Source organism: Kwoniella bestiolae, chromosome 1 (assembly GCF_000512585.2).
Source record: "Kwoniella bestiolae CBS 10118 chromosome 1, complete sequence".
Taxonomy (NCBI): domain Eukaryota; kingdom Fungi; phylum Basidiomycota; class Tremellomycetes; order Tremellales; family Cryptococcaceae; genus Kwoniella; species Kwoniella bestiolae.
Window position 1 is genome coordinate 387,782 of NC_089241.1, and position 14,304 is coordinate 402,085.

Sequence of the window (14,304 nt, forward strand, 5' to 3'; positions counted from 1 at the left end):
AAACACCTATCAGAGATACACATGGGATGATACAATATGAATGAGGTACTTGACTTGCATTCCATCAGTCCAAAGCAAATTCATGGAACACATTTAAGGAAGAGTTGGGGACAGGGAGATTGAGTGGAATCAGAATGAAGTGTCAGATGACAGTTGGAAGGAATACGGAGGATCATCTCAGTGAGGGCATCAACAAGGAGTATCAAGAGGGTGAAAGTCATATGTGATGAAAGTGTGGAAGTAATGAATGTGGTTGATCTCTTCACAGCTGCAGGTCTATCTCAGTCCTGAAATGAAGCTTCCTTGCTTCAGGACGAATTTAGAAAGGGGATTTAGCCCTGAGCTGCTCAAAGGAGGTTTCGGTCTGTACAAACAAGGTTTTGATTGTTGAGTGAAATGAAATGCATGTTGAGTCAAAGAGTAAAAGAGAGAAGAGATAATAAGATAAAGAGATAAAAAACGAAATTTAGCTAGTATAACTGTATATACAGGGCTGCCATTAACTTGGTGTCATAGATAAGGGATCACTGGCTTAATTAACCGGTAAATAGAGCACTTATTTCAACATTGATTACACAAATTGTTGTGTTACTATCAAAGGACCATTTTGGCATTCCAGTGTAGGAATCAGCAAGTGCTCAAGAGATCCAATACATAAACGCTTACAGGTTTTTACAACCAAAAAAAAAACAAAAAAACAGGCCTGGACTTATTGATGCAGCCGATATGATGTCGTCGGAATGAATGAGTGCGTCTCGCCTTGTGTAGTGTACCAATGATGAGCAGTAGCATATGCATATATATCTTGGTAATGCGTACCATGCATACGTCAGACGAATTACTAAAGGTGAAGCCCAAGAGAGCATGATGGAGATGCTGTATCGCACTAGCTATCCAACCAAGGGAAGCAGCATATCCTGGACGCGAGATGATCCCAAGCCAAGCCATCATCTCGGTCGTGCTATTCAGGTTATAAACTCGATCCACCGAGACGCTGACCGCCTCCCCATCGATGTCGTACCGCGGCTGCAGGATCATTGGTGGCTGTGGCTGTCGTACGTGCTTCCGGTGTATATGACCCGAAGCCGGCGGATCGACTAGGGGTATTGTTGCGAAAAAGTTGCCTGAAACGGACAGGGGGCGCAAGGGGATTCGGTCGTCGTAGATGTGTTGGAGCATGCAGGGGGACGTATGTGGAGATGAACCACCTAACAGGTACCAAGGTCAGCGGAATCATGTATAGGTGTAAATCAAACAACTTCAAGGGAAAGCGGAATGCGGAACATCGATGACACCTTTTTGCAGCATTGCGGAACAAGACAGGAATTCTGAGCTCCGAAAGATCGCAACGATATACCAGGTGGGTGATGAAGGGAGAAAACGAGATTACGAATGATTGGTTTCCATGAGGTACTTACCAGAGGTGACCTGATACAACACCAAGGATACCGCCCATCGCTTTCATGGGACCACCGGTGAGCAAATCGAGCACAATGAGGGCAGGTGGGTACACTGTATATGTTCGTCTCGTCGGTAGGTTGGGGGAAACAACGGAAGTCACAAGATCGCAGATGATGGAGGACAAGCGATGAACGGTAGAGTGCCAGTGAACGGATAGGGGATTCGACACGAATGCGAGAGAGAGTAAGATCGAGAGCAAAGATGAAGGACATTCGGCAGGACAAAGAGACCGTCAGCCATCCACATATAGATGAGCAAAGATGTTTGACCAACTCACGGCTAGTCGGTATTGTCAAAAGACCAAATATGGAGACTTTCAGTGTGGGATTAGCCCGACACCATATGTATGTCTGCGCATGAAGAAGAGGTCGGAAGAGGAATGGGAGCCCGATCAAGGTGTTGAAGGTCTGGCGAAGTCTTGTTAAGCTCAATGACTACGCCGGATCAAGTGGAATGATAGAGGCCTCAGAGGATACGTACGAGGATGAATAGTCCCAACATCAAGTGGACCCATGCGTACTCGGCGGTGTTGTTGAGACTGAAAAGGTAACAAGGGTCAATCGCTATGTGCTATGCATGGCATCTAATGCGCTGAGAGCCTGTGAGAAGCTCACTATACATCCCGTTCCATGGCTGACGAGTTTCGGTAGATCAGGAAGAAGTCGTACAGGAGAGGGAAGCCCGATCCTATAGCAGTGTACGTTAACTTTGTGAGGCCTTCACCGGAAATTGAAAGCTAGATGAGCCGGGTATGATTTGCGAGGGATATCGATCTGTTGTGAATGACTGAGAGGGTGGCATGGTATCGAGGACGACGGTTTGCGTACTTACCTCCAAAGAAGAAGGAAGAGAAAGGTCGCCAGATCTGGTCATTCGAGCGTCACAATCAATGTATCAGACATCGCATGAAGTGACTGAGAATAACTGAACTCACCTCATACCGACCAAGTATCTTGGGCCATATGAGAGCAACCTAATATATACTACGTCAGCTGGGGAAGCAAGGTTGAAAACAGACCGTTCGTACAGTTGCTGGAGAGACGATACCAAGGAGACATGGGCTGATAGGCGCGGTAATAGGAACATCTCAAAGTCAGCTCCTGTACTCAAATCTGGTGGGCACGCGGAGGAGATCATGATTAGAGTAATCTTCTGCAGACCTCCCACTCACAAGGTGATAGCTGCGGTAGAGATCAGCAACGTTCTCGTCACAGGCGGCACTGAGTTAATGATATAGGAGAAGTCTGCCATGGAGAGCGCCTTGTACGATGCGAGTGTGTATGATGGAGACGGACAAGAGGTCGAAGATTGATATATACGTAGAGAGAGATGTGAATGAGTTGGAAAGTAAGATATATGTAAGATATATGTAAGAAGAAGATGACAATGACTTGTCGAGTAAGTGAGCGAGCGAGTTGAGTAGAGTCAATAGTGCGGGGTACATATATGGTGGTGTTGACGTTATACAACGAAGAGTATTACGTAACACAACGATATCTGCTGAACCTTTAATTTGATATGCACATAACACGATTGGTATACTGTTACCTATTTGACCTGTCTTTTATTAGCCTTCGTGAACCCATAGGACGTTCTGACAATTATCTCTTCTGCTTTTGATGATATAGGAATGACAGTCTCATCCCCCACACCGGTCGGTATCCCGCACGAGTTCAAGAACCATCAGTTGATCCGCGGTCCATTCGCTTCTCATTCTCCCGCTGCAGGCTGGCCCGAGCAGGATGAGATCGGTACGATACGGCTGAAGCAAGAGTATACCTTGATATTCGTTGTTGATAGAGTGAAGAACAAGGTAGCTTGGGTCTTGTCGACTTATATATGACATATATGCTCTGTTTCCTGATCTTGATTCCTGCGCGTTTAGGTCTTGTTAGGTTTCAAAAGACGTGGTATGGGCGTTGATCTGTGAGCAATGTTTGAGAACTCAGACTGAATATGCCTTCACTGATTCAAGAGCATTCAGCTATAATGGGTTTGGTGGCAAGGTGGAAAAAGGTGAAAGCATACACCGATGTGCAGCTCGAGAGCTTGAGGTGAGACGTTCTGCTACGAGTTGAGGACTTTTAAGGCTGAGTGAACAGAATCGTTGTAGGAGGAATCAGGCCTCGTACCGGAGAATGAGGGCTTGTACTATAAAGGCTGCCTTTTCAGTAGCCGCCCGCAATCCCTTAGCGTTGATAGCAAGTCGTCCGTTATCACAATCCACTTTTTCGCCTGTGTGTCATGGTCTGGCGAGCCCATCATGTAGGTCTATCCGACCTCTGCATCTGCTTTATAAGACAGTTTCGAGTTGATACAACGATTAGGACGGAAGAGATGATACCCCAATGGTTTGATGTACCAGCGGAAGATATAGTCGACAAAGAGAACCCATTGCCCATCGACCAGATGGTATGTTCCCTTATCAACAATCATACCCTCGACTACTTTTCCAAGCTGATGTGATATCAGTGGCCAGAGGCAACATTCTACCTCTTACCAGTTCTTCGGTCGATACTAGATGATCATCGTGGAGACCTATTCCTGTCCAGGATCAATTACGAGTATATGTGCTTGGCAGATGCACCGACCTCCCTGCCCGCCCTCGACGGAATGACTATACGCCAATATGTCACATCGAGCATTGCACATGAGGATAAGAAACACGACTTCGGCGAGTGCTTGAGCAGTTGGTGGATGTGTTTTGGGTCAGACAAGTCACTGGGGCCGATCAGGAATGAATACGGTACGGTATAGGTAATGATTTGACATCGGAGAATGCATATTTTGATCATATTCTACGTTTCTTCAACTCTTTACACCGTCTCTGAATCTACAAATGCCGCTTAGGCATACAAACTATGACGACCAAAGGGGATCAGCAATAATTCGCTTGCAGTGCAACAGAATCGTAACTCACTCGTCGTCATCAGCTTCGTTCTGGAAGCTAGCTCCACCTTCTTGCGCTTGACCACTCTCAGGGAACTTGAAGTTGTTACCGAAGGATCTTGATTGTTGAAGAGTAGTACTGAACATTTCGTATCGACGAATGTCAGCGTCGGAGACGGATCGTCGAGCGAATCGCATAGCCTAATTTCATCATCAGCAAGGTATGCTTCTAGATTGAGCTCGATCTAGCTCAGTCTACTCACCTCTTCGAAGTGGTCACTATAAAGGATCGTAATGGCGGTCGTTAGCTGATTCTCGAAAGAGACAAGAAATTCCAAAAGCGCTCACACCGTGATCGAAGGCACCTCGTCCTCATCATTGTCAGCATCCATAAGATCGACGTCACCACCTTCAGCTTCAGCTTTCTCCTTTCTCTCCCTCTCTTTGCGCACATCAGCCTCGATACTTGCTCGGATAGCAAGTTTCGCGGCACGTTGACAGATCTCGGTAAGATCGGCACCTGAGAATCCAGCGGTACTCTTGGCAAGGAAATTGAGATCGACTCCGGGGTCGATGGGGGATTTTCGCAAAGTGGCTTTGAGGATGGATAATCGAGAGGTCTCGTCAGGAAGAGGGATGTAGATAAGCTATAAAGCCGTCAGCATGTATCCTTCACCTGATACATCGTTCAGCAAGATTTACGCACTTGATCGAGACGACCAGGTCTTAAAAGAGCGGAATCGATTTGATCGGGACGATCTACACAATAAGAGATAAGCTTGGATGCTGGCTTCAGGGAGCAGTATGCACTTACTGGTAGCTCCGATGATGAAAACGTCTATATTGCGTGTCAGCTTCAATCGGAAAAAGCAGAAACAATTACTCACTCTTCTTAGCGTTCATCCCGTCCATCTCGGTCTATTTTACCTAGTCAGCTTATGACTACTGGTAGAGGACTGCTAGGCGCAACTTACCAAAATTTGGTTCAGAACTCGGTCACTGGCACCACCAGCGTCACCGCCAGAACCACCTCGAGACTTGGCGATGGAGTCCAATTCATCGAAGAACATGACACACGGAGCAGCAGCTCGAGCTTTATCGAAGACGTCTCGTACGTTCGCTTCCGACTCTCCGAACCACATTGTGAGAAGCTCAGGACCCTTGATGGAGATAAAGTTGGCTTGACATTCGTTGGCGATGCTGTGATCAGGCGATGTCAGCAGTGTAAGAACGACATTGTAAAGGATTACACGCACGCTTTGGCTAACAACGTCTTACCGGTACCAGGAGGACCATAGAACAGAACACCTTTGGAAGGAGACATACCATACTTGAGGAATTTTTCGGGATGCTCGACGGGATATTGAACAGTCTCCTGCAATTCCCTCTTGACTTTGTCCAGACCTCCAATATCGTCCCAAGTAGTGGTGGGGATTTCGACGACGGTTTCTCGGAGAGCAGAAGGGTTGTTGACGCCGAGGGCGAATCGGAAGTTTTCCATGGTAACTCCAAGAGAGTCGAGAACTTCGGCATCAATGGTGTCTTCGTCTAAGTCGATAAGATCCATCTTTTCTCTGATTTGCTGCATGGCGGCTTCGGAACAGAGAGATGCCATATCGGCACCGACGTAACCATGAGTATCAGCCGCGATCTGTTCAAGATCAACATCATCGGACAGCTTCATGTTCTTGGTGTGAATCCTAAGGATCTCGAGTCGACCGGTAGGATCAGGAATACCGATATCTACCTCTCGATCAAATCGCCCAAATCGTCTAAGAGCAGGATCGATGGAGTTGGGTCGATTGGTCGCGGCCATTACAACGACATTAGATCGAGCTTTAAGACCATCCATAAGAGTAAGGAGTTGCGATACGACTCGTCGCTCCACTTCACCGTTGGCTTTCTCTCGTTTGGGGGCGATGGAATCAATTTCATCGATGAAGATGATGGAAGGACTGTTTTTCTCTGCTTCCTCGAAAGCCTTTCTAAGATTGGACTCGGATTCTCCGGCCATTTTAGACATGATCTCTGGACCGTTGATGAGGAAGAAGAAAGCTCCAGTCTCATTCGCGACAGCACGAGCCATTAAGGTCTTACCAGTACCAGGAGGACCGAACATGAGGATACCTCGAGGAGGTTTGATACCAATGGCCTTGAACAGTTGTGGATGTCGTAAAGGAAGTTCGACGAGTTCTCGGATCTGTTTGAGTGATTAACGGAAGATCGACCTGAAGCTGTACAGAGAACATACCTGAGCTAGCTGTTTCCTGCAACCACCAAGATCGTCATATCCAACAGCGTTGAGGTTGGCTTCCTCCGCTTCTCTGTCGATTGGATCACCTTCAGTGTGGATGACCTAATTTACGATGAAAATCGATTAGCTAGAAGCAATCTTACAGTACATTCATGTAAACCTTCAACTTACCGTATCCGAAGCGACAATCTAACATAGAAATCAGATCAGCAGCAGTCCGATCGATTAAATGGATCCACTCACACAGTATGGAGAGGGATCAACCTCAACTACCTTGAAATCAACAGTTCTCATACCACCTCGTACTTGGAATACATCACCTAATGGTGTACATCGATTGTCAGTCCACTAGTGCAGTTAAATTCCAGAATGTTGTGCAGCCTGCTCACCTTTTCGTACTGGACGGTAAGCCTCAAGGAAGTATGGTCGTAAATAAACATCGAAGAGGTTACCGGAAAGACCTGCAGATTATGCGATGAGTCAGCAACGAAGACGCAGAATCGGACAAAGTATGCTCACCTTCAATTGAATCGGCGAAGGGCAGTACATGGATTCGCTTTCCATACTTGATGTCGTTGGCGGGAGAGACGTGGACCAGGTCTGCAAGTTTGACAGCACAGTTTCCTCGTGCGACTGGTCAAGACTGTCAGCACATTGCCACCGACGGGTCGATCGTCATGCGACTTACCCTTGTTCATAGCGATCTTTCCCTCCTCAATGTCATCTTGACTCAAACAGATGAGAACGGTGTCTCTTCTAAGCTTTCCTCGGACTGTTTACATGCAAGAGATCAGACGAAGAACATCCCGATATGAAACAAAACGTACCAATAATGGTATCACCTCTATCAATGAATGGGTGTTGTCAGCTTGGCTATGAGCTGTGACACGCATCGGAATCGAATTCAGCCACATACCTGAAAAGACCAAGGGCTTCCATTGTGTTGGGGTGTAAGATGGCTACACTGTTATCCTCTTGAGGACTTTCCTCTACCATAAGTCGGTTTGGCCTGGAGTGAGAGGAAATGGTTGAGTAAGCGCGATGTGGATCGGTGGCAACTGCACATGAAAACGATACTCACGAACGCTTTTGCCTGAGGATGGCAGTAGCTGTGGAGTCATCGGTGACGGGCTAGAGGGTGGCATAAGCAATAAAGCTCAGATCATACATCACGTTTGCTCGAGAACACATCAGAGAGAAGGCGAAGGTGACAAAGGTATCCTGACGTTTACTCACCTTGGAAGGGTCTTCAGCCATGATGAATCGTGTTTACTTGTGCTTGCGAAAGTGTAGAAATACGACTGAGAGTGGTTCTGAGAGGCGTGTATGACTACGCGACAATGAGGAGTGGATGAGATCAATTGATGATGTATGAGAGGAAGAAGAAGAGTGGTAACAACAAGGTTAGTTTAACTGAGATGGATGATCATGGTATCGTGTCGAAGCACCCTACTCAACCTACACACGATGACGAAGTGAAATGGTAGTCAAGTATCAGGGTCATATGGTCCACGTGGCATCATACATATACAGCTTAGATGATGATTTAAGATACTACGACTGCCTTTAAATGGGTTGCATTTATAAGCTGCGAGATGATTGTGACCGTGACTGCTTTGACTTGCGCCCTACCACTCAGGATCCTGCATTATTACTCTCTCTGCCCCTCTCTCCATCTCATTATCAATCAACGATCTTCAATTAACCTGCACTCCGTTCATAGCTTAGAGGAATTGGCTCCCTTGGTGCAAGCGAGCTCTCTGAGTGTACCACACAGATTGAGAGCACATGTAATCTAATGCATAAAGCTATAAACTACAAGATGAAAAAGGGGTTTTTAAAGGAGTGAACAATGTAGGACATGAGAAGAAGTTGCGTTGTAAAAGGCAATCATGAGATCCGCTTAGTTGGATGGGATGGTACCAGTGTAAGAGGAGACAACGCTCAAGATGGATGGACCACCACACATCTGAGCGAGATCACCTGAGCAAGCCATGAAAGCAGCCGAGTCATCGAGGAGAGCACCACCACCGTTGGAGAAAGCGTTACCACAGTAACACTCGGCAGAGTACTCGGTACCAGCGATGGAGTAACCAGCAGCGGCGCAACCGGCGGCACAAGACTCGACGGTGTTGGTGGGGGAGCTCCAGAGGGTGTAGGTGAGGGCTCGGCCGTTGGTACCTTCAGCAACAACACCATAGGTTGACCATCCATCGGGGAGGTTGATGACGTCAGGGGTGATGTCGGGGTTGATGAAGATGTTGATAGCGTTGGGTCCACCGCAAGTTTCGGTAGAGTCACCGGCACAAGGCATGTAACATTGACCAGACACAAGAGCATCATCAACCTAGGGCGGAATAGTCAGGAGATTGATCTTCACAGGGTTTATTGTCGGGAATAACTCACATCATCTTGGACACCACAGTAGCATTCATTTCCGTATTCAAGACCGGCGACACCGTAACCGTAGTTACCACAAAGAGTGGTACATTGTTCGATAGTCATTGAAGCGCTGGAGGTTTGAACCTTGGATAAGAGACGACCGGAAACTTCTTGGACACAACCCCCGGCGGTGAAACCGTTGATGGTGACTGAAGAAGTGGCAGCTGGGGCAGCGGATCCGGTAGCGGATCCAGGAGTACCAGTGGCGGTGTTCGTTCCAGTGTTGGATCCAGCACCGGTGCCGGGTACACCTGTACCAGCGTTCGATCCATCGTTCGATCCGGCACCAGACCCGGTGGAACCAGTTCCGGCAGCAGCGGAGGCAGATGAGACCACGGAGGCGGAGGCGGAAGCGGACGCAGCGGCGGACGAGGACGCGGGAGCAGCAGCAGCGGATGAGGCAGCAGCAGCTGAAGAAACGACAGGAGCGGCCGCGGACGAGGCAGCAGCAGCTGAGGATACAACAGGAGCGGCCGCGGACGAGGCAGCAGCAGCTGAGGATACGACAGGAGCAGCTGAGGATACAACAGGAGCGGCCGCGGATGAAGCTACAGGAGCAGCAGATGATGCAGCAGCTTTGCTAGCGCTTGCAGAAGCAGAGGCAGAAGCAGAGGCAGAAGCAGCAGCAGAGGAGGCGGCTACTGAAGCTTTGCTAGCGGAAGCGCTGGCGGCAGCGGATGATTGAGCAGCAACGGAAACCTTGGCGGAGGAGGCAGCGGGGGCCGATGAGGCAGCAGCTGAGACCTTGGCGGAAGAAGCAGCAGCAGCCGAGCTAACAGCTTTGGAAGTTGAAGCAGCAGCTGCTGCGGTGGTGGAAACCTTTGCAGTGCTGGTAGCAGCAGCGGCAGAGGTCCAAGGGTTGCTACATCCGTGCTTGTAAACACTGGTAGCCTTGGCCCCGGAGGCGGAGGTGCTGTGACCGAACTGATGAGACGATAGTTGTTAGCTGATATGACGATGTAGGCGAGTGGGATGCTACGTACCTTGTTGACTAAAGAAGAAACTTGGTTCCATGACATGTTAGGAGGTGGTTTAAGACCGTAAGTGTCAACGTACCAAGCCTTGACGTAGTCGAGGTTGTAACCACCCCAAGACCAGCCGTTACCCCAAGCAGACCAGTCGAAGTCCTTGCAGGAAGACCAGGCAGCAGTCGAGGAGGGAGCAGCGGTGGTCACGGTGGTGGTAGCTGCTTTGACAGCAGAAGCTGAAGTGACCTTGGAGACAGAAGCTGAAGAAGCGACGGAGACCTTGGCTGATGAGGAAGCAGCAACTGTAGAAGAAGCCTTGGCGGAGGTGGTTACAGCATTGGAAGAACCACCACAAGAGGTACCGATGACTCCGAAGAGACACCATCTCTTGTCGAGGTTCTCTTGTTGAACGACAGGGGCGGCAGTGGCACCTTGAGCGGCCATGAAGGCGACAACGGGGATAAGGGCTTCGACTCGCATTGTGTTTGATAGAGGAAAGATTGGTCGGAAAGAAGAAGAGGTAAGGGGGAGGTCGGGTAGAGAGGATTAGACGGGTTGGGTTGAGGGCTTGAGGGCTTTGAGGATGAGCGTGGTAGATTCGCTGGGGACTCGAAATTGAGGATGGAAAAGGAAAAGAAATAATCTGAGTATCATCGAGACTGGTTTATATAGCTTAATGTTCACATCCTGGTTGATCGCATCTTCCCAAGTCCGGCGAATGCTCCCACAGGGTGTCGATCTTTTAGTGTGCGCCTCTTTGTTTCGCAATATACCGACCCTAGCTCGGTTTGAATAGCCAATTCAACATTGTCAACCTTGCTTGAAGCGGGTTTGCAAACCCTGGGTTTAATGAATGAGAGCCTCTTTTCGCTGCCCTGTTTGTCGGTATCAGAGATCGACGACCGTGGATCGCATGAATGGCGTGTGCGTGCGAGAGCAAGAATGAGAGGAAAAGAGTGTCATCCCCACGCCGATACAGTGGTGATAAGACACGGGTGACAAAGGTGATACTAACCACAAGAAATAACTGATATTCACAGACAAATGAAGAACAAATTCAGACTTGGCACTGGGAAATTACCAGAAGCGGCCGGATGTTTCACCAATCGTTACGGCATTGACCTTCGATAATCACACGGATTGCCCGATCGTCACAGAGTCGCAGCTGCATCTGGGGCATCCTCAGCCGAAGCCACCTCCGGATGCATGGTCGTGTTCCGATTGGAATTACGTTAGAACTGTAACTCTGCGCACGGGTGGCGTTGAGCCTCGCCAACCCTGGTGTGCCGCTGCATGATCATACTTTGTTAAAACGATACATGCTTATTGAATACTTGCGGAAATATAGAATTACAAAGGTGCAGAAGCCGATCTTTGATAGTTTCTGCGACGTCCATCAGAAGAGTTGGCGTTCTTCTGTACTTGAAGCGGTGAGGATGCGATTGTGGATGGTGGTTCCAACCCACTAAGAGCGGATGTCTTTGCTGAATCATCGGATTTAGTAAGATTTGCGAGGACGGTCTTCCTATTGGTCGATACGATAGCTTCCTCGTCCCACGGGATGCGGTAATATCGTTCTGACCATCGCACGATAGACTTTCGCAAGCCAGTGTAAAACAGGAGGAGCAAGACAATCAGAGTTGAAACCTAGTGAAGAGGATCTTTCAGTTGAAGTTCAGCAAAAATGGTACTCACCGTTGCATAAGCAAGCTGCCAAAACAGCTGTATGGTCCAAAATACGATTTGAGCGCTAAATCCGGTCAGAGGCGGGAAGGAGAACCACGCAGGAGCTGTTTTTCAGTATCATCAGTGATTGTGCGATCTTTCGGAATTTCTTGATTCATCCAACTTACCAGAGAAGAGCGACAGCGAAGCTGAAGGAGTCCATCTTGATGCTAGCTTGAGGCTCTTTTCGATAAGCGCTAAAGATAGATTGAGCGAATTCTCGAGATGATCTTGTCTATCGAGGAGAGTTTCCGTTTGTGTCATTGCCAGACCAAGCGACTGAGTCACTTGAAACTGAGCCAAGCTGATATTCTGAGAGAGACCCATTGATACATCCAACGATTGGCGGAGTCGGCTAAACCCTTCATCTAGCATTGAGACCTCCTAGCAGGATGAATGGGTGAGAATTAGCAAGTTTACGGGTATGTGCAGAAAACCCACTTTCTTTGCTATATCGAGCCATTGGTAGAATTCTTGCCATGAATTATGAAGAACAGTCTGTCAGGTCAGCTTCAGTTCCATAGGATTGACTTACTATTTGGTCGTTTGTAAAGGTGAGAAGACCGTCCACCTGACCCGAAGCATGCTGGATCCAAACGGTCATGGCCAATTCAAAATTGTCGATACGGTCGTTCACGGTGGTATCGTACTGCATTACGCAGTCAGCAAAGCACCCCGTTCGTCATCAGGGTGCGGGGACTCACTCGTCGCAAAGCACTTGCCAGAGCTGCAGATAACTGTCATGTCAGATCTGTTACTAACTTTTGTGAACTCACTTCTGTCTCCCAGCTACTTTTGAGATCGAACACTATAGCTTCAAAGCGAGCATCTGCATCATAAAGTCGGTCGCTTGCTTCTCTCTGAAGACCTTCCCATACAATAGCTCGCTCGGTTTCCAGCCGGTCGAATGCAGCTCGAAGATCTTGGCGCAGCTCGCTGGAGATGTCGATATCATCTCGTAATTTGTTCTGGGCGGACATGATGAAAGATGCAGCCTCTCTTAAATCCTAGTATCATATGAGCTAAAAATCTCACTGCAATCGGACCAAACACAACTTACTTGCGAACGTATTGCCAGCTCCTCATCCATTTTTCGCTCGCGATCCAGCTGGGCTGTCTCTCTGTCTTTCATGAACTTGATGAGTGATATCTTCTCCAATGTAGCATTAAGGTACCGAGTATGAGCGAGATCTGCATAATGCCATTAGACTGAGGTTCGATGAATCACTTTATTGACTTACCTGCCTGCTTCCGAGCCTCCAACGCATGGCATAATTGAGCTATAGCATTTGTCAGCTTTCTTGATCGGCGTTGATGTTCCACTCACTGGCATCGCTGAGATATGCATTATATGCGCTCCATTCCTGAGGACTTCGATGCAATGCCCTGTCTCCGATTAGCCATTGATCATATATGGTAAACTTACCCTAAACACGCCGCTTGTTGCGTTTGTAAGTACTCCAGATCATGATCCCCTTCCCTCTCAAAATTTGTCTTAGAGATTTCTTCCCTATCTTGCTCGGTCTCAGATGGATGCCACAAACCACATTCGATGGGTACCTGCTGTAAGGCTGATCGCATCGAGCATATGGTGAAGGAGATGGCGACTAGGGAGAACATGTACAGGTAAGCATACGTCATGATAACCACGTTGTTGTTCTGGAAGGGGATTATTGCACTTACTACCTCTTTTGCCAGCTTCGCTTAAGCCGCTCTCGTGTCCACCCCCACTGCTTTTGCAAGAATATTTCAGCGATGCCGCTATATCTGCATGGCATTCTGATCGGGATAAAGAGCGAGTCAAGGATGTGATGACTTGGAAGTAGTAATGTGGATCAGTCGAATACTCAATCACCTGGGATCCAAGAGACTCACAGCTATCTTTTGAGTCGTCCCACAGGGCTGTAGATCTGACATCTGCTGGGTCAAGATGTTCAGGGTCCGCTGATAAGGAAGAAATCAGCTCGCGTTGATTGTAATTGATGGAGGATGACAGGTAACATACCTTTTTGGATCTGAGCAGTGGAACGACTTGATCCTGCAGCGCTGACCTGTCCGTTAAATGTGAATGGAAGGATCATCCCAAGTATGAGGAGTGTAGCTGGATGCATGATGAAGGGCTAAGGAGGGAAGAAGAGTGGAGTAGTTTCGAGTTTTCCGAGGTCGATGAGCGGCCTACACAGCTGGTCGGAATGACGAGTCTCCTCTATGATCACAGCCAGCGGTGCTCAGATTGACGAGTAATCGATTATGACTCTGTCAAGTTGTGGATGTTGAATGAGAAAGAAGGAGGAATCGACAGAGACAGAAATACTGTAGGAGATCAGGCGCGTATATGAAAGAGGAGGTCGAGTGGATGACTAGAGTGGAGGAAGGGATCAAGCAAAGTAATGTTTAATGTTCAAAACACGTGGTGTATGGTCACGTGACTATATTATTGTATACGCTCGAATGATCAAGATGGTCATCATCCTCGATTTCATCTTCATCCTCCTGTTCGTATATAACATGTATATATAGTATATATGGTATATCGGAAATTGTATAATATATATCGATGCTTGG

The 14,304-nt window shown here is 48.0% G+C and overlaps 5 protein-coding genes across 5 annotated transcripts; 1 reads left to right on the forward strand and 4 right to left on the reverse strand.

Moving 5' to 3' along the window:
• Nucleotides 1–970: 970 nt before the first annotated feature.
• I302_100145 (uncharacterized protein) lies at nt 971–2,712 on the reverse strand (the record flags this gene model as incomplete). Its single annotated transcript, XM_019190168.1, has 9 exons — nt 971–1,208; nt 1,419–1,512; nt 1,739–1,868; nt 1,942–1,999; nt 2,076–2,148; nt 2,293–2,326; nt 2,396–2,434; nt 2,489–2,522; nt 2,633–2,712. 9 exons carry the CDS (start codon nt 2,710–2,712, stop codon nt 971–973), a joined length of 780 nt encoding a protein of 259 aa, XP_019046916.1.
• Nucleotides 2,713–3,091: 379 nt separating this feature from the next.
• On the forward strand, nt 3,092–4,218 carry I302_100146 (uncharacterized protein; the record flags this gene model as incomplete). The annotated part of the gene is made up of 6 exons (XM_065869030.1): nt 3,092–3,274; nt 3,347–3,387; nt 3,446–3,515; nt 3,575–3,726; nt 3,789–3,873; nt 3,934–4,218. 6 exons carry the CDS (start codon nt 3,092–3,094, stop codon nt 4,216–4,218), a joined length of 816 nt encoding a protein of 271 aa, XP_065725102.1.
• A 159-nt stretch (nt 4,219–4,377) lies between these two features.
• On the reverse strand, nt 4,378–7,861 carry I302_100147 (transitional endoplasmic reticulum ATPase; the record flags this gene model as incomplete). The annotated part of the gene is made up of 19 exons (XM_065869031.1): nt 4,378–4,551; nt 4,614–4,629; nt 4,699–4,997; nt 5,057–5,109; nt 5,165–5,188; nt 5,238–5,268; nt 5,325–5,550; nt 5,607–5,943; nt 6,448–6,550; nt 6,602–6,706; nt 6,776–6,793; nt 6,848–6,924; nt 6,994–7,065; nt 7,124–7,237; nt 7,293–7,376; nt 7,432–7,448; nt 7,521–7,613; nt 7,686–7,735; nt 7,841–7,861. The coding sequence occupies 19 exons, from the start codon at nt 7,859–7,861 to the stop codon at nt 4,378–4,380; spliced, it is 1,914 nt and encodes a 637-aa protein (XP_065725103.1).
• A 646-nt stretch (nt 7,862–8,507) lies between these two features.
• Nucleotides 8,508–10,494, reverse strand: I302_100148 (uncharacterized protein; the record flags this gene model as incomplete). The annotated part of the gene is made up of 3 exons (XM_019190171.1): nt 8,508–8,951; nt 9,011–9,970; nt 10,030–10,494. 3 exons carry the CDS (start codon nt 10,492–10,494, stop codon nt 8,508–8,510), a joined length of 1,869 nt encoding a protein of 622 aa, XP_019046919.1.
• An 870-nt stretch (nt 10,495–11,364) lies between these two features.
• I302_100149 (uncharacterized protein) lies at nt 11,365–13,850 on the reverse strand (the record flags this gene model as incomplete). Its single annotated transcript, XM_065869032.1, has 13 exons — nt 11,365–11,661; nt 11,710–11,804; nt 11,868–12,123; nt 12,275–12,388; nt 12,444–12,466; nt 12,533–12,746; nt 12,800–12,930; nt 12,981–13,019; nt 13,067–13,110; nt 13,166–13,346; nt 13,423–13,554; nt 13,615–13,683; nt 13,745–13,850. The coding sequence occupies 13 exons, from the start codon at nt 13,848–13,850 to the stop codon at nt 11,365–11,367; spliced, it is 1,701 nt and encodes a 566-aa protein (XP_065725104.1).
• Nucleotides 13,851–14,304: the final 454 nt, after the last annotated feature.